The sequence below is a fragment of the Nuphar pumila genome, chromosome 3, assembly GCF_984573655.1.
Source record: "Nuphar pumila chromosome 3, dmNupPumi1.hap1.1, whole genome shotgun sequence".
Classification (NCBI taxonomy): Eukaryota; Viridiplantae; Streptophyta; class Magnoliopsida; order Nymphaeales; family Nymphaeaceae; genus Nuphar; species Nuphar pumila.
In genome coordinates, this window is record NC_143251.1 from 114,841,327 (window position 1) to 114,866,516 (window position 25,190).

The 25,190-nt window shown below is 37.8% G+C and overlaps 1 protein-coding gene and 1 pseudogene across 2 annotated transcripts; one reads left to right on the forward strand and one right to left on the reverse strand.

Annotated features, from left to right (window-relative positions):
• Nucleotides 1–8,739: 8,739 nt before the first annotated feature.
• Nucleotides 8,740–16,951, forward strand: LOC149843378 (violaxanthin de-epoxidase, chloroplastic-like; annotated as a pseudogene). The gene is made up of 6 exons (XR_016430869.1): nucleotides 8,740–8,884; nucleotides 8,999–9,162; nucleotides 9,706–9,799; nucleotides 10,264–10,536; nucleotides 15,811–15,932; nucleotides 16,032–16,951. The product of XR_016430869.1 is annotated as a violaxanthin de-epoxidase, chloroplastic-like (transcript).
• A 682-nt stretch (nucleotides 16,952–17,633) lies between these two features.
• On the reverse strand, nucleotides 17,634–20,752 carry LOC149843379 (RPM1-interacting protein 4-like). The gene is made up of 4 exons (XM_089999752.1): nucleotides 20,589–20,752; nucleotides 18,366–18,839; nucleotides 18,085–18,270; nucleotides 17,634–18,003 (listed from the first exon to the last, which is right to left on the reverse strand). Exons 1-4 carry the CDS (start codon nucleotides 20,592–20,594, stop codon nucleotides 17,965–17,967), a joined length of 705 nt encoding a protein of 234 aa, XP_089855878.1. The 5' UTR covers nucleotides 20,595–20,752; the 3' UTR covers nucleotides 17,634–17,964.
• Nucleotides 20,753–25,190: the final 4,438 nt, after the last annotated feature.

Here is a 25,190-nt window from a genome sequence, read left to right on the forward strand (position 1 = left end):
ATTTTGGTCGAAGAGAAAAATAGAATCCAATATATATTGGACCCTTCAAAATACTTGCGAGAATTGGTCAGACGACATATAAACTGGGTTTGTCACCTTCCTTGTCTCGAATTCACAACGTGTTTCATATATCTATGTTGTGAAAGTATGTATTTGATCCCTCCCACATACTCGATATTGTTGTGTCAATATTGGAGATACAAGATGACTTAAGCTTACGTGAGAAGCCTATAGAGATTTTGTATACGAAATTTCAAAAACTAAGAAACAAAGAGCTATCACTGGTATTGGTTAGATGGAGTCATCACAACAATAATGAGGTGATATGAGAGCATGAATCTGACATTCGTGAACAATTTCCATAATTGTTTCTAGGTAAGATTCAGGGCGAATCTTCTTTTAAGGGGTTTACAATTATAACTCCCTCCGATGAGATCGTCAAAGGGGATAAGCGTAAAACAAAAGGCCGGCGAGAGGGGGGGCGGGGACAACGGTTTCCCCATAAGGGAAACCACATTTTCAGAGGGGGTGAGGATAAAACTCACCCCCAAAAATCCGCGAGGGTGAGGATGAGGGTGAGGCTTATCCTCACCCTGTGTGAGGGCTATAAAAGCCCTCACGCAGCCCCCTCCACTGCATCCCAACGACAAAAGGAGAGACAGAGAGAGCGGAAGAGAGAGTGAGTGAGGGGCACTTACCGGCGACAACAACAGTGATGGCGACGACGGCGACGGCAGTTAGGTGAGCACCCCCACCTCTTCTTCTTCTTTCCTTTTTCCGATGAGCAAGGGTCGGCAACCATGGCTGTCAGTGATGTACAGAGGAAAAGAAAAAAAATACAAAGGACGAGGGTGAGAGAGAGAGAGAGAGTTAGAGGGAGGGTAGAAGGAGGGGACCGACCAACCGACGTTGGTGGCCGGCTCCTCTGCCACTGAGAAAGACAAAGAGGGTCGGCTCTGATGGCGGCCCCTCTCTGTTTAAGAAGAAGGGGATGACGGAAGGGGTGATGCCCCTTTCACCCCCTGTTGGGGTTTTATTTGGGGGACTGGGTTGGTCTAGGCACGACCCAGACCGAACTCGTCGGTCTAGATCACGCCCAGACCGAGCCAGGAAAAAAAACATGGAGGGTCCGATTCAGCCTGGGTGCAACCCAGACCGAACCGGGTCGGTCTCGGTTGCACCCAGGCTAAGACAACCTTAAAAAAAAAGGGAACTTTGGTTGAACCAGTTCAGACCAAATTGTTTCTGATTGAACCGGTTCAGACTGAATCGGGTTTGAGCTAAAACGGTTTGGATAAACCTGAGTCAGGCCAAACCAGTTTAATTTAACTGGATCTGGGTTCTTAGTTTGGATCCAATTTGATTTGGACCTGTTCTGGATCCAGACTGAATGTTCTGGATTTGATTGGATCAGTCATGGATCCATATCAAAATTGGATCTAGATTAGACAGTTTTGGATCTAGTCAGAGTGTATGGATTCCGTCAGACTGTTTTGGATCCAGTCAGAATATTCTAGATCCAATCAGACCATTCTAGATCCAATCAGACTGTTTTGGATCCGCATAAGTAATGGAACTGGATCTAAGCAGACAGGGTTGGATCCAGATCATAAATGGATCCGGATCGGATCATAAGATAGTCTCAAACTATACCAAAATCCAAAATAACTATAATACCCTTTTGGGTACCCAAGATCCATTTTGGTAAAATGGACATAACTTTGCACCCTAAACTCAGAATTGAGTGAGGTTTGGTATGTTGGACTCGTATCAAAGAGAGAAATCTGCTTACTCAGCAGTTATAGTTAAATTAGTGATACAAAAATTAAGGTTTCATGAGTCAATTCGGGAAAAGTATTTTGATAATTCTGTAAGTGGTTTTGTGCATTAATGCGAGCATGTTTATGTATTGACTAGATCACACTGTTAGAGCTTCTTGAAACTGGATTGTGGCGAAAGCACAGTGTTTGCACTTGAGGTAAGAGATATTATAAGTAATTTTAGATATAAATAAATATTTTTCTACGTTGCATGTCATTTTAGTGTTGTGAATGAAATAAGTAGCATGATAGTCTTTGAGTGAGATCATGACATGCATAAAATTTCTATGCTTGATATTCTGAGTTGAATTCTTATACATGTTATTATAATATGCATGTTAGTTGTGGTTTATCATGCATGTTAGAAAGAGAATTTATTTATGAATGCATGTCTATGTGATTATTAATATCATGTATTGTGATAAAATTATGTTTAGATTGGAGTCTCTTTTATTCTATTTATGTTGTATGAATGAATATTTTAAGATCAGCATACGGACCCCTTAAATATCGAAAGTGACGACCTGTAGTAAGGGCTACCTGGTTCACAGCCAGAGTGCAGTCACCACGGAGAGTAGGCCGTCAGTGATTTAACGATGTAGAGACACTACATCATTGCGTGCGTAGTGAGAGATGTGTGTGAGTCCTAAGGTCATCATGAGATTTAAGAATGTGATTCGTTGTGATCCATTCATGACATTAGTTGTGAGAGAATGAATGAATTATGAGTTTGAGAATGTGGTTCAATGTGTTGAACTTAGTCATGACTTAGGATTACACTCACACTGGGTTTGGGATTCTACAAGACCATGGATGGTTGATAATTATCATAGTTAGGATGTAGCATGAACCATAACGAGATTGAGAACTTGACCTCTCGGCTAGCTACCGGTGGGGTCCTCGTGGTGGTTCAATGCAGTGCCTGGTGGTCCAGGGACCACTGAGAGTGTATGATTTATTATCTATCCAACATGTAGAATTGGGGTGTTTTACGGGGTTGTTACTCCCATAGATGGCTATGACAAATATAACCGATCTAGTAATAGTTATTTTGAGAGAGTGTTGAAAAAGTTAATGCGAGGTATACCAACTTGTGTGGTGTGTCAAAAACTAAACTAAGACTAGGGACTTAGAGCCCACTACAATTGTAAGTTTAAATATTTACTTGCTTATAATTATTTATTACTAGGTTGTAGACCCACCCCCAATGTTTAATTACAACTATAGGTTCCAGACATATTAACACAAACAGAACGTGAGCAATTTCTTCGTCATCAGCAGAGTCCTCGGTTGCACATCAGAAAGCAGAACCTCAGTGCTTACCAGGATAATTATTATTCATGGAAACCACATTGAGGTCAGAATTGTTGGATCAGATTAAGAAAAAACAACGCTTAGATCCAGAGTTGACCCAAGTGAAGTAGAAGATTATCAAAAATGAGGAGTCAAGCTTCAAAGTTGATGATCAAGGACTTCTCAAATTTTGTAATAGGGTCTGCATTCCAAAGGATAATCAACTTAGACATCAGTTATTGGGTGAGGCACACCACTCGAGATATGCCATCCACCCTGACAGCACCAAAATATATCGAGATTGGAAATATTCATTTTGGTGGAGCGGTATGAAGAGAAATATTGCTAAATTTGTAAGCAAGTGTTTTGTGTGCCAGCAAGTGAAGATTGAACACCAACGACCTAGTGGACTACTGCAACCACCCCTCATACCTGAATGAAAATTGACAGATATCACAATGGACTTTGTCTCAGGACTTCTAAAAACCAAGAATGGTATGGACTCAGTATGGGTGATTGTAGACAGACTAACTAAGTCAACTCATTTTTTAGCCTGTAAAACAACTCACTCTTGTGACCAGTTGACCCAATTGTTCATCAAAGACATTGTTAGACTTCATGGAGTACCGGATTCAATTATTTCAGATAGAGACTCAAAGTTCACATCGTGATTCTGACAGAATTTTCAAGAAGCTATGAAGACGCAATTAAAAATGTGTACAACTTTTTACCCTCGGTCTGACGGACAATCAGAACGAACCATTCAGACCCTGAAAGACATGCTATGGGCTTGTATCTTAGACTATAGTGACTCGTGGAACAATATTCTACCTTTGATGGAATTTGCCTATAATAATAGCTTTCAAGCAAGTATAGGCATGGCTCCATTTGAGACATTGTATGGTTGACGATGTCGAACACCTTTATGTTGGGATGAGGTTGGCAAAAGAAGATTGTTAGGGCCAGATTTGGTGTAGCGGATGACAGACCAAGTAAGATTTATTTGAGGACGTCTTTTGGCATCTCAAAGTCTACAGAAAAGTTATGCAGACCAAAGACGTCACGATTTAGAATTTGAGCAAGGTGATTATGTATTTCTGAAGATATTTCATTTTAAGGGAGTTATGCATTTTGGTCGAAGAGAAAAATAGAATCCAATATATATTGGACCCTTCAAAATACTTGCGAGAATTGGTCAGACGACATATAAACTGGGTTTGTCACCTTCCTTGTCTCGAATTCACAACGTGTTTCATATATCTATGTTGTGAAAGTATGTATTTGATCCCTCCCACATACTCGATATTGTTGTGTCAATATTGGAGATACAAGATGACTTAAGCTTAAGTGAGAAGCCTATAGAGATTCTGGATACGAAAGTTCAAAAACTAAGAAACAAAGAGCTATCACTGGTATTGGTTAGATGGAGTCATCACAACAATAATGAGGTGATATGGGAGCATGAATCTGACATTCGTGAACAATTTCCATAATTGTTTCCAGGTAAGATTCAGGGCGAATCTTCTTTTAAGGGTTGTACAATTATAACTCCCTCCGATGAGATCGTCAAAGGGGATAAGCGTAAAACAAAAGGCCGGCGAGAGGGGGGGCGGGGACAACGGTTTCCCCATAAGGGAAACCACGTTTTCAGAGAGGGTGAGGATAAACCTCACCCCCAAAAATCTGCGAGGGTGAGGATGAGGGTGAGGCTTATCCTCACCCTGTGTGAGGGCTATAAAAGCCCTCACGCAGCCCCCTCCACTGCATCCCAACGACAAAAGGAGAGACAGAGAGAGCGGAAGAGAGAGTGAGTGAGGGGCACTTACCGGCGACAACAACAGTGATGGCGACGACGACGACGGCAATTAGGTGAGCACCCCCACCTCTTCTTCTTCTTTCCTTTTTCCGGTGAGCAAGGGTCGGCAACCATGGCTGTCGATGATGTATAGAGGAAAAGAAAAAAAATACAGAGGACGAGGGTGAGAGAGAGAGAGAGAGTTAGAGGGAGGGTAGAAGGAGGGGACCGACCAACCGACGCTGGTGGCCGGCTCCTCTGCCACTGAGAAAGACAAACAGGGCCGGCTCCGATGGCGGCCCCTCTCTGTTTAAGAAGAAGGGGATGACGGAAGGGGTGATGCCCCTTTCACCCCCTGTTGGGTTTTTATTTGGGGGACTGGGTTGGTCTGGGCACGACCCAGACCGAACTTGTCGGTCTAGATCACGCCCAGACCGAGCCAGGAAAAAAAAACATGGAGGTTCCGATTCAGCCTAGGTGCAACCCAGACCGAACCGGGTCGGTCTCGGTTGCACCCAGGCTAAGACAACCTTAAAAAAAAAAGGGAACCTTGGTTGAACCAGTTCAGACCAAATTGTTTCTGATTGAACCGATTCAGACTGAATCGGGTTTGAGCTAAAACGGTTTGGATAAACCTGAGTCAGGCCAAACCAGTTTAATTTAACTGGATCTGGGTTCTTAGTTTGGATCCAATTTGATTTGGACCTGTTCTGGATCCAGACTGAATGTTCTGGATTTGATTGGATCAGTCATGGATCCATATCAAAATTGGATCTAGATTAGACAGTTTTGGATCTAGTCAGAGTGTATGGATTCCGTCAGACTGTTTTGGATCCAGTCAGAATATTCTAGATCCAATCAGACCATTCTAGATCCAATCAGACTGTTTTGGATCCGCATAAGTAATGGAACTGGATCTAAGCAGACAGGGTTGGATCCAGATCATAAATGGATCTGGATTGGATCATAAGATAGTCTCAAACTATACCAAAATCCAAAATAACTATAATACCCTTTTGGGTACCCAAGATCCATTTTGGTAAAATGGACATAACTTTGCACCTTAAACTCAGAATTGAGTGAGGTTTGGTATGTTGGACTCGTATCAAAGAGAGAAATCTGCTTACTCAGCAGTTATAGTTAAATTAGTGATACAAAAATTAAGGTTTCATGAGTCAATTCGGGAAAAGTATTTTGATAATTCTGTAAGTGGTTTTGTGCATTAATGCGAGCATGTTTATGTATTGACTAGATCACACTGTTAGAGCTTCTTGAAACTGGATTGTGGCGAAAGCACAGTGTTTGCACTTGAGGTAAGAGATATTATAAGTAATTTTAGATATAAATAAATATTTTTCTACGTTGCATGTCATTTTAGTGTTGTGAATGAAATGAGTAGCATGATAGTCTTTGAGTGAGATCATGACATGCATAAAATTTCTATGCTTGACATTCTAAGTTGAATTCTTATACATGTTATTATAATATGCATGTTAGTTGTGGTTTATCATGCATGTTAGAAAGAGAATTTATTTATGAATGCATGTCTATGTGATTATTAATATCATGTATTGTGATAAAATTATGTTTAGATTGGAGTCTCTTTTATTCTATTTATGTTGTATGAATGAATATTTTAAGATCAGCATGCGGACCCCTTAAATATCGAAAGTGACGACCTGTAGTAAGGGTTACCTGGTTCACAGCCAGAGTGCAGTCACCACGGAGAGTAGGCCGTCAGTGATTTAACGATGTAGAGACACTACATCATTGCGTGCGTAGTGAGAGATGTGTGTGAGTCCTAAGGTCATCATGAGATTTAAGAATGTGATTCGTTGTGATCCATTCATGACATTAGTTGTGAGAGAATGAATGAATTATGAGTTTGAGAATGTGGTTCAATGTGTTGAACTTAGTCATGACTTAGGATTACACTCACACTGGGTTTGGGATTCTACAAGACCATGGATGGTTGATAATTATCATAGTTAGGATGTAGCATGAACCATAACGAGATTGAGAACTTGACCTCTCGGCTAGCTACCGGTGGGGTCCTCGTGGTGGTTCAATGCAGTGCCTGGTGGTCCAGGGACCACTGAGAGTGTATGATTTATTATCTATCCAACATGTAGAATTGGGGTGTTCTACGGGGTTGTTACTCCCATAGATGGCTATGACCGGTATAACCGATCTAGTAATAGTTATTTTGAGAGAGTGTTGAAAAAGTTAATGCGGGGTATACCAACTTGTGTGGTGTGTCAAAAACTAAACTAAGACTAGGGACTTAGAGCCCACTACAATTGTAAGTTTAAATATTTACTTGCTTATAATTATTTATTACTAGGTTGTAGACCCACCCCCAATGTTCAATTACAACTGTAGGTTCCAGACATATTAACACAAACAGAACGTGAGCAATTTCTTCGTTATCAGCAGAGTCCTTGGTAGATTTCATTTTCTTGTCATTGAATAAAGATGTAATTGTTATTCTTTTGTTATGAATGATGAAAATTGTAAAGAAAAAGTTGATTATGAGAATAAAAAAAAAATTATTAATTTTTAGCCACATTTTATCTGTGTAAACTTTGAACTCTTTCCCTTTGGGAAGTAATAGCAACCAAACCCAGACTCCTGAGGTCCCAGATCGGGGTGTTACATGTTGGTGCATTGTCACCAATTTTTTCAGTTCCTTGAAAACCTGTCTAAACATCAAAATCAGGTATCATATTCTAAAGCAGAGAATCCAGTAACTACAATAAAAATTAAACAGCAAGAACATGCCCTTGAAAAAACCGACTCCTTTTATCTTGGTGGATCTGGCCAACTCTTCGATAATAATCTTGGAAGTTGTTATGTAGCTCAATTTAAAGTTTTAAATTTGGGAAAAATATGGCACGTTGAAGTTTTGAGGTCACAATGCCAATATGTGTTTTCAGGAGGCCAGGAAGACACTATACAGTGGGATTCAAATCTTGAACCCCTGAGATAAGAAAGAGTGGCTCTAGAGAACATTGGATTTTTGAAACATGTAGTAGTACGTGTTTTTGTGTAGAATATGGATGAAGACGCATTTTTGGGAAATGGTTTGGGTCTTAGATTTTTCTCATGAGGTCCTTTGATTGAATTGATTTTTCCAAATCAGAAGGTTAGGTTTGATAGAGAAACATCATGGTAAATGTCAATGTCTTTAAGTGGCTAGATGTATACACAATTGCAGTTGTGAATCAAGTAAAGAATTCTGTATGGGAAGTGAGCCGATTGAAAGAATTGTGCTGAAGTGATTTCCTATTCTATTCAAAGAAATCTCCATGAGAAGGGCAAACAGAAAAGGCATAATAAAAGGTTAAAAGTATTATACAAACTTTACATGAGCTGTTAACCCATGATAAAGTTGCTGCTTTTCATGGAGCAAGATGAATTTTTGAAATTATGGCAATAAGTAAAATGAAATACACATAAATAAGCTAGAATAATTATTATGTTTACAACCTGATTTGCAGTAACAATTATGCTTCGTAAGCTGGTAATTCACTGATCGTTCTGCATGCTTAGTTGCTTATCCTAGATGATGATATTTCACTTTTGTAATTCAGCTTAAGCAAATGTTCTTTTGAAATTGTTTATGTTGGGGTGGACTCTTTGAATATTGCACCAAATGTGATGTTGGATACTAGATCAAACTAACCCTCTTGGGTTGAATACAGGTTTAATGGGATCATTGGCATATCCAATTTATTTCTCCCATGAATAAGGTGTTCATGCAGTTTTTGGGTCAATGCCCACAGTAAGTGGGAGAAATCTTATAATGGCTCATTATCAACATTACTTTGTGAAGGTGAAGCTGGAGCCCTATAGGAATCCTAGGATGATCCTGTGGTCTAATTCATACAAAGCTTGTAAGAAAACATTGCTTCCAAATAGAGTGATGCGGATCCATGTGGCTAGAAATGCTAGTGTGAGCATGAGTAATTTTGAGGTAAGCACAAGCTGGAAAGTGTGGAAGCAATGTATCACAAGTTATTCAAGTATTAATTATTTTGCCAGCAAAGAAGCTGATAGTGTTTCGTGTTTTGATATTTCACGGCCACAGGAGAAACAATATCCAGTAAAATTTCTGTTAGATTGTATGAAGGAGTGGACACATCTGCACCTCATGGCAGCAGCTGGATTTTTGTCATTTACTCTCTTATGGATCCCATCAACTGAAGCAGTTGATGCACTTTAGACATGTGCTTGCCTGTTGAAGGAGTGCAGGTATGCCCTTCTTTCTGCTTGTCTCTTTAGTGTTCTTTTATGGAAATAATCAGAAAAACTTTCTTCTTTTACTCGCGTTGTTTCTCCAAATTAATTGTTTGGTTATCCAAGATATTGTATGTGTGTTACGGTTGGAAAATTTTCCTGTAATGCAGATGATAGTGTTTTCTGACATGATTTAAATTTAGAACAAAATGATAAAGTATTTTGAGGTGACCTAGGTATGCATTATTCTGGAAGAAAAAAATACTCTTAAATAGCATAAACAACCAAAAAATTATTCACTAGGTTCAATTCATTTTACAGAGTCATTCAGATTGGCCATGATATGAGGTTATATAGGAAATTAGAAAGTTTGTTTAGTTTTTACAGGCCATGGCTTCTTTCTGTCTGTTGAATGTGTAAGTCATGTTGCAACCAGATATGTTAATTTGATATTCTAAATGGAGTTAGAAGTATGTCTTGCCTAAAAGCTAAAGAATGTTGTCACTGAATTGCAAAAGCTATTTAGCCAAACTCATGAACTTTGGTTTCCTGTTGCAGGTTGGAATTGGCTAAATGCATTGGTAATCCAGCTTGTGCAGCAAATATTGCTTGCCTCCAAACATGCAATAATCGATCTGATGAGACAGAATGTCAGGTTGGTAATATGATTTTCTCCATCACATGGGATAACTAATGTTATAAATAGGACCTGCTATGAATCTCATCCATATTTTAGGGAGACTTGGGTTTTGGATGCGTCTGGGAAGAGGAGAATCTAGTGTCCCAAGTTTTTGAGCGAATGTTTTATGCCTACACGGGCTTCGCTCATCTGGTAGGGGCGACTTGTGAATGTCACCAACTTGACGGAACGTCACAAGTTAGAAACCCACAGGTGGCATCTCTTGCTGAAAGGTCGAAGCTGGGTGTACTCCCCGGTATGCAGAGGGACCTCAAGGGTTTTACAAACCAGAGGCCAGCCAATGTGCGGTCGGTGATGGGGGGGGGGGGTGTTCCCTTGGATTATAAAAAAAAAATTGAGTGTTTGCCTTCTGTTTACCAACAAGGTTATTTGTAGCGTTCTGCAGTTAATAAGTTTCTTTCTCTAGCTGACACTTGCAAATTAAGTGTGAAGATCTGTTTGAGAATAGTGTTGTAGATCAGTTCAATGAATGTGCAGTCTCACGCAAGAAATGTGTGCCCTAGAAGTCTGATGTTAGGGAGTTTCTGGTCTGAGATCCCTCTGCATTGGTTAGGAGCTTCAACCTTGTTGATTTAAAGGGGAAGTGGTACATAAGCAGTGGATTGAATCCTACCTTTGATATTTTTGATTGTCAACTTCATGAGTTCCATCCCAAGTTAGAGAAACTCATCAGAAATTTGACATGGCGGATACTAACCTGTTATCATTGCAAAATTTTACTTTTGCAAGTCAAACTGACCTTTGAAAAAGTTTTAAAAATAACTCACTTCTATTTTGAAAATTTTGGGGGAAAGAAATTCGTTTGTCGGTACGAGGTTCAACCGTTCTTGGCGCCATAACTAGGGATAATTGAACCAAGGATCAATCATGTGCTTTACTTTTCTCAACTGTCTAAATCATGGTTTTATTCCTAAATGCACAAAGAATCAGACATGTGCTATGAACTTTGGAAAATTCTGACTGAAAACATGATGTATGCTTCAAATATTTGAAAATACTTGGAAAAGGGATGATTGGAAAATCATTTTTCACACTTGGAAAATATTTTTTGAAGAAAGGAAAATCGTGAATTTGGACTTAGACAAATATTTGGAAAAGGGCTTTTGAGAAAATCGATTTTGAGGAAAATTTAGGTGACTTTGAGAAAATTGATTTTTTGAGGTTGAATTATGAAATAGGTCAATAGGGATGGGCGTGTGGCCTTGTGAAATCCTTTTATGATGCAATCTAAACCTAGATGAATGAATGAATGCAATTTGAGAAAATATTTTTTAAAGCATTTATAGATAATCATTAATAAAAGGGATTTATGTGCCTTATAGAATTTATATGAAATAAACTCAGCACATATTTCTGACTATGGCCACGAATGTGTATTGAATATAGTTCATTTGATTCTAAAAGGAAAAAATACTTAGAAAAGTTTTAAAAATGTGTAATGATTTCTGAAAATGCCTAAGAGTGTAGGCTGTTTGTGGCTTAAAAGAAGATGATAAATCTGGACATTGTTCATATTCTGACTATAACCATAAATATGAACTCAATCGAGTTTATTAACTCCTTAGAAGCGAGTGCATATGCCATTCGTGTAGACCATTGTAAATTTTAATATACATGAATCATCATCCATCACACGATTAATATTATTGAAAATAAACTATATGCAATGCAACCCTAATCAATGCAGGAAAGTAAATTCTTATTTCAATGTTTATAATTTATATCAATAATAAATTGAAGAGAAAAAATAAATAAAGAAAATACAATCTTGAATGTCCCTACAAAATTAGCAAACTCATTAGTAGATAAATGTCGACTTTTCGGGATTTATCTAACAATATCTGGAATTGAGGGATTTATCCAGATATAAGCCTTTTTCCATGCTTCCCTAAAATAAACATAATAAAAAATGATGTATAATTGAATAAATAATAAAAATAAACAACTTTTAAATTTAGATTTTTTGGAAAATAGCTAAAATACCCTTAAAATTTGACTTTTATTACAAAACAAGGTTAAAAACAAGTTTTTTCAGAAAAGATTTTGGTAATTTGTTTAATTCAGGGATCAAACAGATTCAAAATGACACAAAATCGCGTGGAGATCACCCTAACATGATTATGAATATGATCAAACCCTAAAAATATCAGACTTTTCATGAAAAAATTGAAATATTAAAACAATATCAATGTTTGCCCATGTTTTAGTTGAATCAGGACTCCGCGGACATCCTATTTTCATGATTTAACTAAATAGTACATCAAATGAATTTCAAAATTCATAAAAATTGGCATGGACACTTTTAATAACCCTAAAATTAAAATACAACAAAAAAATTATTTTTGGTGTTATCTAAATATGAAAATTAAATAAAAAAAAGATGAAAATATGTGATTTTGCCCGTGATCATATACTTGTCACAGTGTCAGACCCAAATTGGGTATTAAATTGTAATAAAAAATTGTAAAATTTTACATGGAGAAACTAGACATCTGTACAAAAATAATCTTTTTTATGGATTGGAAAAAGCATCTCTGGTTAGGGAGATACGATTCTAGCAATATACACTTGATTCTAGCGAACATATAACGAGATAAAACAGACAGTTCCGGTTTTGGGTGCAAGTAAATATAGAAAAATAGAATCAAAATTTATAAACAAATTACAAAATATAGTAGACATCATGTTGAAGACACTACTTTTTATGGATCATCGATACAATCTTCGGTTAGCGAGAAATCATTTCGACAAGTTGGCTTTGATTCTAAATAATGATTGACAGTTGTAGAAATATAGATCTAATTCTTAACCGAAATAAAATAGCAGTTTACCATAAAAAATTTATAAAAATTTCACATGTTGAAGTAGACATTGTGAGAAAAACATTGTTTTTTACGGATCATCGATCGGATCTCAGACGAGGGAGATATGACCTCAGAAAGATGCTCTTGGATTTCCATAGCATTTTCCTGACTAAGAAAACAAACTTCAGTTTGGATTTTTGAAAACAAGGTTACAGACTTCAAAAAAGTCTGATTTTTTTATGGAAAATCGTGGAAATATGCATGATCCTACCTAAAAAAATTGGATTTTTCTAACAAGTATAAACTGGTAAAATAAATACATTAACAGACAACTAGAATTGCGAATATTGAATCCAAAACCCTAGAATGAAATAACATGGATTATTTATGCTAAAAATATAAAAAAACATATAAATAATGTAATGAATCATGGTTTTATACTTAAACAACTAAAATAAAAATGAATATGCTAAAATAAATAAATAAAATCAGGAATGCATGGTTAGAATTTTGATTTAGCCATTAAAAGAGGGATTCGACCTATTGAAAGGTCGAATCTTGATCTTTTTTGGGCATTTAACAGAATAAACATATTTCCAATGATTCTAATGGATCAAAAATGTAAAAATAATCATGTATGATCAGTAGATCATCATCTTAAATCGTGTAGCATGGGGCTTGAACAAAAAAATAAAAAGAACTCATGCATAGGCAATGACATAAAAAAATTAGAACAAAATAAAAAAAGTAAGAAAAGCTTATCTTGATTGCACCAATGGAGGAGAAGGAACTTTAATGAGAGAGATCCGTGAATTTGAGAGAGAGAGAGGGTGAGAGAGCATGTGGGGGTCGACCCCCATAGCCTCTATTTATAGCTTCACACTCTTGATTAGAGAGTTCTAATTTGATTAGAATTTCTCTAATTAATTAAGATAAGTCAAAATGAGAGGGGAAATTTTTGGTGGAGCTCTAACCCTAAAAGACTCTACCTAATTAGCTTTAATTAAACCTAACTAAGACTCCTAATGGGTTCAGAACAATCTCAAATGTGGCGCCACCTATGGAGGCCCACATTTGGTTTTTAAACTTTAATTAAAAGTTAAAAACAAGGTTTAAAACAATAAAGTAAAAACAGAATTTAAAAATCAATTTTGACTTTTTCTAAGTTCTTAATTAGAATACTAACTAAACCTAAACTAACCTAAATATTCTCAAATGTGGCGCTACTGTGGGCCTCATTTGGTTTTTCAGAAAACGATTTTAAAACTTGAAAATAAAGGAAATAAAAATGAGTTTTTCAAAAGGGGTTTAAAGCAAAAGATAAAAACCAAAGTTTTAAATCAACTAGAGTCCTAAATAAATTAAAAATTCCTCAAATGTGGTGCCACCCATGTGGGCCCCACTTTTGGGTTTTGAAAATGTTAAAATAAAGATTAAAAGAGGTTTTTGAAACAAGGCTAAAATCGTCAGATAAAAATCGAAAGTTTAAACAGAGTCCTAAACTAACTAAAACTGTGGAACAGAGTCCTGATCCGGCTAAAACTCTAAAATTTTGGTTTCTTTTGAAAGATTTTGCAAAGTTTTTTTTGAAAATAGGTAAAAATAGAAATAAAATATAGAGTCCTAAACCGATTGAAACTCTAAGATAGAGTCCTAATCCGACTAAAACTCTAAAAAAAGGCCAGATGAAAGAAATGGGCAAAGGGGTAAGGTCACCTCTGATTTAAAACCAATAAAATGAAAGATGAAAAGGTTTAAAAGGTAAAAAGACAGAGTCCTAAAACAACTAAAACTCTGAAATGACTAATATTTGAGAAATCTAAATGAAAGAAGTGATCCAGAAGCGACACCACCTAGATGTATCCCATCCGAGAATTGAGATCAATTAAAAATTGAGTTTAAAACGAATCCAGATCGCTTTCTAAGAAAAATATTTTGAAATAAAGAAATATAAGGTCCTGGGGGTTGGCAAATGTCGATTTAAAACCCAGGTTTTTGGAAATTGATTTTGAAATAAGGTTTTAAAACTTGAGTCTGGATTTGAGATTTTGAAAAATAAGATTCTGGATCTCGAGAATAACATGCAATGCAATGCAATGAAATGACCTGAAATGATATGAAATGATGCAAAATGGTATGAAGTGATATGAAATGATTACAAAATCTAAACCCTGAACGAGAGATTTGAAGTCCTGGACCCTTGGTAGAGATAAAGAATTGAACATTCCTGTTCATGGATGAAAATTGAGGATTGAACATCAGACCCGACATTGGATCCGATTCAAATATGAATTAAGTCTCGGATATAACTAAATTTTTTAAGAAGAGAACTTATTTGAGCTCCGATTAGTGGTTGTACCAGCTTGATGAATGATAAAATGAAGTTCTGGACAAGAATGATTTTGCTCCTGCAGGACCTAGAGTGACACTGGAAATAAGGTTTGAACTAGTCTTAACTAGTTTAAACTGAATCCTAAGGTTTCTAAACTTAGGTGAACTAAAAAGATACTGACTTGATTAAAATTTAAGACTGATTGAACGAGAAATGATACAATTCTCAGAGAAATAGTGAGAAATGACCACTAAAATGAAGTGGGTGACGAGACTGCACTGTGTTTGAGCTGAAACAAAGGTCAGTAATACTGCGATGAACTAATTTCAGAGCTCAAACACCAGCTCAACTAACTGGACTTAGCTCAATTTTGGCTGAAATGAGCTAAAATGGGCTCATAGACTGTGGAAAATAAAATTGAACTGGATCTGGGCCATTTGAACTTCTGGTGAGCTCAAGTTAGACTCAGGGGAACAAGATTAACTGGACTTGACAGACTCATGAACAATTGTCTGAAATTCGAGCTAGAAATGAGCTCATTTCTCAAGAAATAAATTAATTTTAGCTGAAATGATAAGAAATGAACGATGTTTGCTCATCGTGAGCTCAGAAGAGCTAGAAATGACTGACATTCCAACTGTTCTGAACTTTAAAATAAGTTTGATTTGGTCTGAGTCTAAGGTGACTTAGGGGTAAAATGAGAAATTTTTTGACAAAATGGGCAAAATGACACCTAAACTAGACTGGATCTAGGGTTGGACTCCTAAGGGAACTGGCATCTACTGAAAGGAGATCTCTGAGAATGGATGAGGAAAATTTGGGGTGACTACATAACCCCAGATGGTGGTTTCTTCACCCGATCAGCCATGCAAAGATTTGTTCAAGACCCAATGCAACCTGGAATCCTTTACAATCACAACAATAAATTCCTTCATTATGAAGATGACCGGTAATTCACTGTCAATATTCAGGTTTATTGGAAGTCTTTCTTGTTCACAGGCTCCACCTTCTCCACAAATCTATTGGTTAATCGTGAATTGCTTTGCAGGTACATTTTGTCATCTATATAGAAAGCAAGCCAGATGACTACATATTTGTGTACTACAGAGGTAGAAATGATGCATGGGATGGGTATGGGGGTGCTGTGGGGTATACAAGAAGTAAAGTTTTACCAGACAACATTGTGCCTGAGCTAGGAAAGGCGGCCTGGCTTAGACTTCAAAAAGTTTACAAGGACAGACAACACATGTGGCCCTGAACCACCCCTTGTGGAGAGGCTGGAGAAGAAGGTAGAGGAGGGAGAGAGGACCATCATAAGAAAGGTTGAAGAGCTAGAAGGGAAGGTTGAGAAGGTGGGGAGGACTGACATGACCTTGTTTGAAAGGCTGGCAGAGGGTTTCAAGGAACTGAGACAGGATGAAGAGTTTTTCCTTAAGGAGCTTAGTGAGGAGGAGATGGGGATCCTGAAAGGGCTGAAAATGGAAGCCACAGAATTGGGGAAGTTGTTTAGTGAAGCTTTGCCTTTGAGAAAGCTTAGATAGTTTAGTCTCATGATCTTTTCAGCTCCAATTGTTTGAGATCATCATCTTATTTTTTCATGAATATTTTCCGTTTTATTTGAGGTCTTAAAGCTTGCTAGAGAGGAAGCCCCACGCTGTAGCTGTACGTCCTCGTAACTGTTGGTGACCTGATGGGCAGTTGAGCCCCAAGGTCACCTAACAGAGTGGCGACCTTAAGCATCTCCCATGGTTTGTGTACGAGAAGAAGAGACATATTGGCCTGGGATGGTAGGATTGTTGAATGATCCAAACACAGTGTTCACGCTAGGCTTATTTACGAATAGATTAAACTCGGGCTCAGGCTCAGGCTCAGGCTTGTGTATCTAGCCAAGCCAATTTGAGGCGAGATTTGAACCCTAGGCATCCAAGCTGAAAGCCACTAGGCATCCAAGTTGAAAGCCACCTTTTTTAACCAGTTGCATCAATTTACATTTTCTGACATGCAAGCACTTTTTCTAAATATTCAAGCATCCAAAAATCATACTTTTTGTCGAAAAAACATGATCCAACATTTGACTCTGAGCAAATGGACCATGCCCAACACATCAGCAAAGTCGGATTTGGAAAAAGAGTGTTACAATGCTTAGTTCACACTCCAATTCACATATTCTAGTGGCTATATATATAATGAGAAATGGAAACCTACAAAATACAAAACCTACTGAATGATGCATGTTATTTGATTTTCATGAATTTCTGATGTTTTTTCAAAATTCTGAACTAAGAGATGTGATCTATATGCTTGTTTTTATAGGAATAACTTCTTGAAACATTTGATTCGAATGCATGAATACCTTTTTATAAGGTTTAAAAAATCAACAACCTATAATTTTCATAAATTTTTTAGGCTCCAAATTATCATTTTTTCTATCCAAAATCCCTGATCCAGTGTCTATTTCTAATAAAAGATTAACACATTTATGGGTTCAGAATTTTGAAAAAAACACCAAATATCCAGTTTCACTTAGTAGTTTTTATATTTTGTAGGTTTCCATTTCTATATATATATATCAACTGCTAAAAAGTTCATCATGTTGGTAACAATGAACAGACACTTTTAAAGATGGCGACAGCCTGTAAAATGCACAATATGCCAACTCAGAAGTTCTCTCTCCTAATCCAAGGCAACAACATTTTTTTTAAGGCAAGCTGGAGTTAGGCAGACCCCTACCAGTTATACAATTTTACCATTGGGTTTTGAACCTGCAACGTCCCAACACATGGCTAGCTGCTCCTACCAGACAACAGGAGCCCCCGTTGTAAACCACACACAAAAAATAGAGAAAGAATTAACTTCTTAGCAGTCTTCAATATAAACGGCACCCAAGTAGAGAGAATCAACTTCTCAGCAGTCCTCAATATAAATGGCCTTCAGAAGCTATCTACAGTCTCCACAGCACACCCTTGTCTGCTGCTACCGGATTACCACTTGCCAAGGCAGGCTGCTGGCCACCACCATCGCTGCACATCAAAAATTTGTTAAGCAAACAATCCGCAGTACAAATTTTGAATAAAGAAAAGAGGTATAAATACCGAACGTACCCAAGATCTAACAACAACTTTCTCTTCATGAACATATGCAGCTGGTTCCTCTGTTCTGATCAGAGGAGGCTTCATTGGTCCAATCCTTTCCTTCCTCGCTTTGTTAAAGACAACAGTATATCCATCAGCGCAAGCCGGATTTGCCTCCCAAGCGCCAAATTTCGGGATGGCTGCACCCTTACCCGGCTAAGGACAATTCAAATTCCACCAAAGAAAACACATCACCCCTCTATTACATCAAGATTATTAAAAACAGCCAGCATGGTTATGCAGATTCTTACATTGTCATCCCCTCGATTAGCAGGTCTAGTTTTTGGGCGTTCTGGTGTTACAGGTGCAAAGCTTTGGGCCCCTCCAGGAGGGTCCCTCCTCTCCGATGGAAGTGATGAAGTACCATCGCTAATGGTCACACTTTCTTGATAATGTGGTTGAGGAGGTGCATGCCCAATGCTCCGCTCATTCCTTCCACCAGCATCTGTTTGCCTTCTGAGTTCGCTTTCTTCCCTACTTCGAGCACGTTCGTTCTTAGGAACATGAATTGCTGGAGTTCCTTGAAATCCACCATAATTTGCATGAGGATCATTTGGAAGATCATGCTTAGGAGTAAGTGCTGCTGGAGGAAGCCCCGGAAATGCACTGGGATTTTCATGAGGATCATTTGGATTTATCATTTTTCCTGGCCTGCCTCTCCGAGCTTTCTCAAAATGTGCAGTGTAAGGTACTCCATTCTCCCAGTTGCCGAATTTGGGAACGTTCTGCCAAAGTGAAAAACATTAAACCATTGTGATTGAAGTGTATAAACAGATGAATGACACCCTCCATTTTCATCTGATTGCATAAACACAATCAAGTCACTGAAAAACATTGGACTCAGGCATTCTGTGATGCAGAGCAAGGTAGAGAAGTACACTTGCATCTTTCAGAAAGCATTCATGAGGAAGACAATTGGCATACCTTCAAGACCATGAATTAAAGATAAAAATTTCTAGGTGCAACAATGAGAAAAGAAGGAAAAATCAAGACATGTGAGATCAAGTTACCAACTGCAAATCTCATGGTGTTTGTAATCAAGTTATAGGTGTCAACATATTCAAATTCCTAAAATTCAAGAGAAGCAAGAAAAGAAAAAGGATATTGAGATAACTTCCAGTAATAGAACAAAGCAACACTTCTTGAAAGGAAGGGTCTAGCTGGGTCTAACATGATGGACTAAGCAGAACATCAGATTCACCATTTCATAAGCCTACTCCACCATAGGAAGGGAACCTAGAGAATGGCTAATAACCAACGAATCTAAGGTTAAACCTGCCAGAAGAAAACACCAGAGCATACATGACTACATCAACCACAAGTGCAAAATGAGACATCTCAACCACTAAAAACGTACTCATGAAAAGGGAGTTGATATCTAGCACCACAACCCTACAATTCCTAGTTTTCACTTCTGAAATTCTCATGAGATACTGGCCGTCTAAGTCACAGTGGTACTTGACTTTTACTCCTCTACCATATCCCTCTGTGCTCTTCTTGGTTGGGAACTCCAAGAACAATTTCCATATTTCAAAATCTTTTGTTCATATCTGTGTGAAACAGCTGCCTTTGAACATATCGTCCTTAAAAATCAAAGCACTGGATACAAAAAGAATAAGGATCTGCAAAATTATCAAGCATATATACCAATTTACTCCCTATGTTATTTGAAAGATGATAATCTGGGCATCCATCAATTTCAATTGATTATCATCATACACATTCATCACTTAGCAATTCAATAAATCACATGGTACACCTCTGAAAGGAACAGACTTTTTAAAGAGAAAAATAAAAAAACAAGAGAATCAAAAGGAAAAAGAAATAGCCTCCAAAAGAAACTCTTTTATCAGCATCCATAGACACCATAATCATCTCTAGAAATTCAGAATTCAGGTATTTGGTGTTGAAAAGTGAACTACAACAAATTCATACATCAACATCTCCTCAAAAGAAATCCCTTAAACAATCAATTTTAACGCATTAACCAACATCTCCAAAGTTGGATATTTGACACCAGGCTAGTTATGATTCTTGAATTCTTCAGTCATGATTCAAAGCCATATTTTTTTGTATTTCTCAACAACCAATTATGAATCAGACACCCAATTCAACCAACAATTATATTCAGAAGAAGACCACAACAGAAAGGTCCATCCGCGGTGAGAAACTCATGAACTAACACCATCCCAATGCAAAAGGGCATTAAAACCCATTTTTATCTCAAGCCGCCACAAATTTAAAAGGAAACAATCAAAATTCAGATCTTCTTATTACCTACAAAACCTCACCCAAAACCACCTTTTTCCAAATTCAAAACATCAAAAGCCACTCAAAACAAGCGTTCCCCACCAACCACAATCCCCAATGCAATTCAAAAAAACCCAAATATAATTTTTTTTTAAAAACCCACACAATTTCCAATTACCGAAACAAAAAATTAGCACTTTTCCGAACCACTAACACAAACTCACCGCCATTACAGAAGCACCAACGAGAAGACACCGATCCCTTTCCTCAAGTCTTCGGTCACACAACCCTCCAAATATGATGAACAAGCAGAGACGAAAGATGAGATAAGACCACCTTTATTGTTTCCTGCTAGGATCAAACCAGAAGAGAGAGAGAGAGAGTCTCCAAAACCCCACAAGAAATGAATTGGAAACCTCGAATTCCAGCCCTCTTATGAAGAAGGGAAGAAAATCCAATTGCCGCGTTAACCGTTTTCTCCTGTTGACTTTGACTCATTCACTCTCTACACCCAAAAAACCGATCCCCCAACTCATTATACGTAGTTCAGGCCCCAAGCTAATGCAGATTAATGAATTCTTTAATCGCTCTTTTTGCCTTTGATGGATTTGCTGTTAACATCCAACAAAAGTAAAAAAAAAAACTACCTTTGCCTTTGCCTTTGCCTTTGCCCTTGCCTTGTAAGATACAAGACAAACGTACGTGCGACGCACAAACCTGCACCACTGGCAAGGAAGACTTGACTTAACATAAAGAAATTAGTTTATTTCAAAAAGATAACATAAAGAAATTAGTTGTCACAATTAAGAGTTGATTACTTTTTATCACAAAAATAACTAACAACTCACCTACACCCACCTAGTGGAAATTAGAGCCCAAAGTCCTGGTTTGGGTTGCCCCCTTGGGAAAACCCTGGCCCATGGCCTGCCCGTGAGCCACATGGGCCTAATCGGATCAGCCCAAGTTAGGTCGGGCTTATTATATAGTATATAATAATGATGAGCTGGCCCGTGTCAGCCAGGCTGGTTCTGGCCAAGCCAAGTCCAAATATACTGGACTATTGTTCACCTGAAAGCCATATGTGAAAGCCATATGTGCAGTCCAGACTTCATAGATGCATTCAATATGGTTTATTTGATAATAATTATGCTTTTAATTATTTTTATACCAAAAATAGATTTTTAAAGTTATCAATTTTGGTACATTGTGGTTCGTTATACATATATCATAATTACATGAACCAAAACTTATTTTCTAATAAAAAATGGATGAAGATCGTATCTATTGGGTCTAATCAGCCAAAAAAACTCAAAAGTTTTTAAAAATTAAACCTTTTTTTAGTGGGAGGAGGTGCTCCTGGAGCACCGTATCATTACTATTTATAAATTTTGCGAAGATTAGACTGGTGACTTACCTGGTGTATGCTTCTGTGAGCAGCTATGTTGCCACCGGGGGTTTACTATTTGTCTTTTATTTTTTATTTTTTATTTTTTACAATGATGAAACCTTCACCGAGGATCACTTAATGGATCCGCCTCCTGTAAGAACCTTAGATGAGGATCCCGTGCCCCATCCATCAGCAATAAAACTGCATAAACACTCATGCATTTGCAGGGTTTGATCGGTCGTCTTCAGCTTAATGCCTTCACGCATATCCTATTGGCCACGCCGGCAACCCCGCGGTGGTAATTAATCCACCAACCATGTGCTATTTTTTGCTCACCACCTTTACCGCTGGGTATATATATATACCACAGTCATTTTGTGAGCAGAGGAGCTATCCATTCGATAGACTAGGACAAGTTTGAAAGAGAGAAAATTTTTTGTAGGAAAAGAAAGTTTTGCCTATGAGTTTTTGATATGAGAAGTTTTCCAATAGAAAGTTTTTTTCTCGTATGTGTAGCATGAGATAAACAGTAGAAAAATGTGAAAAACTGAGAGAGAGAGGAAGTGGAAGGTGGTGGTGGTGAAATGGATGGTGGTGGGTGAGATGGGTGGTGGGGAGTATGAAAATAAATTTTCTATTGGTAGGAAACATTCCTCCACCTCATTTCCTACCAAAAAGTGTATTTTTTAGAAAAACTTTCTGCAAAAAAGTCTCTTTTGTTTGGAAGGGTCGGAAAATTCATAGGGATTTTCCATTTTGCACCACTTTTTTTTACATCTTTCTCGCTTCCAAACGTGAGTAGTGCATAGGGGTGTCAGCCGGTAGAGTATAATCCAAGTTTTATCCACGCTAGATCCAGCAAGGTCAGGGTTTGGTAATGAAGGAAAGGGTCCAATTAATTATCCAGGTCTGACACGTGGGTCTGGTTAAGATTTGGAGCTGGATATGGTTTATGAAATTTCACACCATACTTGGGTCCAACCCGAGTTTCAATTAAGATCTGCAATTTTTCAAGATAAATTATTAAGATACTTTTGGATCAAGATCCAATTTCACATTCTCGACCATGATTTCATCCAGGGGCGTAGCTAGGGGGGGCTCCCCAAACAGTTAATTTTTTTTTTTTTTTAAAAGCCCAGTCCTAGCCCTGCCCTGATTCCATATGAAATAGATTTTTATCCATTTTTTAGCCCAGCCCTTACTGCAGCAAATAGTTTGATTTGTCCATATGAAATAGATTTTTATTAATAATTGTAGCCATTTTTTATTTTATCTCAAAAAAAAAAAATTTCGGGGGCGCTGCCCCCGAACCCCCAACTATCACACAAATATTTTTTGTTTTCTACACCCCTGTTTGCCCCCCCCCCCCCTCACATGAATCCTAGCTACGCCCCTGATTTCATCAGGTTCAGGCATCCATTTTTCCTGGCCCAGACCTGAACTTTTATCAAGACCCAAAGTCCAGTCCATACCAACTGGGTAAGGACCTCTTGCAAGGGTCATACAACCATAGTGCATGCATGAAAGAACATAATAACATATTGCACCACGTTTTGAGTGTCAGACTAATGAGAATCATACCACCACAGGGGTAGCCCACTTGGCCAATGGGGGTGGTTATGGGTATTCTGAGATGAACGCACCCCATCAAACCCCGGTAGTGCACGGCTGTTTTCTTAGCTTTCAGAGGTGGGCCATGTAAGGTAGGGTGGTCATGGGCCCCACCAGGAATTTGCCTCACTTCGGCAAGGGTTCCTCCTCATAAAAAATACCAATGAGAATCAGTTTATGCACTAAATTTGCATCTATTCCTAGAAATATCATACAATGGACAAGTTAGGGTTAGGTTAGAGAAACGTTACTAAAGTCAATGCCCTATTAAATAAAATGAGTCAAATATAGAAACCCTAATTTGAATCACCAAGCAACACATTGAGATATGGTTAACATAGCCAACTTATTACAAAATTTCATGCTCGCATAATTACCTTCTATTATATATATATATATATATATATATATATATAATGCCAATATTGCAATAATCATAAAGTAGTTTGACCAAATTTTACGGAATGCATACTCTCATTCCCATTATCAGTTACCGCGCCCAAGGGGCTTGGCCTAGTGGGATGTGACCTAGGCTGTTAGGCAAGTGGTTTATGTTCAAATTTTATGGGTGTCACTCTTTGTAGTGACTCCCTGGGGGCAAGGGATAAGCACACTAAGTTTTACACTGTCATGACAATGATTGTAGGTACGGTAGGTAGGCTGAGCCAGGGTGTCTAGGTCTTTGTTCCTGAGGATGGTTTCTCCGTATAAATATCAAAATTACCAGTTCCCAAACAAAAACTTAACAAAAGTTTCATATTGGTATTTGAAATTAATAACCTATCGGCGTTTGACTTCAGAGAAAGAGAGACTTCTTTCCTTTGTGGAAACGGTATGGTTGCTTGTTTTGAAGAAGTCCAAAAGTCATTTATCATCATTCTTTTTTCACATTAAAGAGCATGTCTTTGTCCTTTTTTTTTTGTTACAATGAACCTTCGCCGAAGCAAGGAAAACCCTGGGTGGGCTCCAGGATCATCCTGCCTTACATGGTCCTTCTGTGAAAGCTACGGAGCCAGCAGGGTTTGATCCAGCGACTTCGTCTCAACACCCTCACAACCATGCGGGCAACCCCATGGTGGAAAAAGAGCATGTCTTTGTCATACTATCAAGTTGCAAACATTGAGTTGTCATGCTGAGTTAAGCCCCAACGAAGCTAGAATTCGGCCATAGCCAGAAACAGGTCCAGCTCGGATATGACTCAAGCATAACCAAATCTGACCAAGCAAAACACGAGACTCGCACTCACCAATGTGACAAATATCGCCGATATTTTGAGTTTTTATTGATTTTAATGAGAAATTTTCAAAATAAAATTCCAAATATTACCTTTTTTCTTCAATACATCACAAGTTGGTTGTGATTTTTAATAATTTTATTTTATTTATAATTTTCATATTTCCCTGGTTTCAAATGAAAAATATTGTGACAATTTTTACATTTCAGCAACAACACAGAAGGTTAAGGTGACAACCAAACTTGTGTATTCCAATTTCCAATCTATTTTTCGAAACCAACAAGCTGGTTGCTGCATTCTGACCCCATCCAACTTCACATTAGGTGCACGTTTGCATGCCGCGAAATCCAAGAGTTTCCAAGGAAATGCACGCAATCCCATGCATTTCTGCGGGGCCCACCTCAGCAATGTAAACACGAATAGGAGATGAAGTAAAAGTTTCTTACCAACACATTGGTAAAATTAATCCTAGAAAATGACATCTTTATGTTATTGTGGTCAAGAATGTGAAAGGTCTCCTGTCCAAAAAAAACTAAAAAAGTGAAAGGTTTGCAATAAAAAAACCCTCCAAGAAATATTTTACTCACACCTAAA

Coding starts and splice junctions, on each gene's coding strand:
- LOC149843379 (XM_089999752.1), bottom strand. Junction 18,271..18,365: donor CTAATCGAGGGGATGACAAT/GTAAGAATCTGC, acceptor AATTGTCCTTAG/CCGGGTAAGGGTGCAGCCAT. Junction 18,004..18,084: donor AAGTTGTTGTTAGATCTTGG/GTACGTTCGGTA, acceptor TTTGATGTGCAG/CGATGGTGGTGGCCAGCAGC.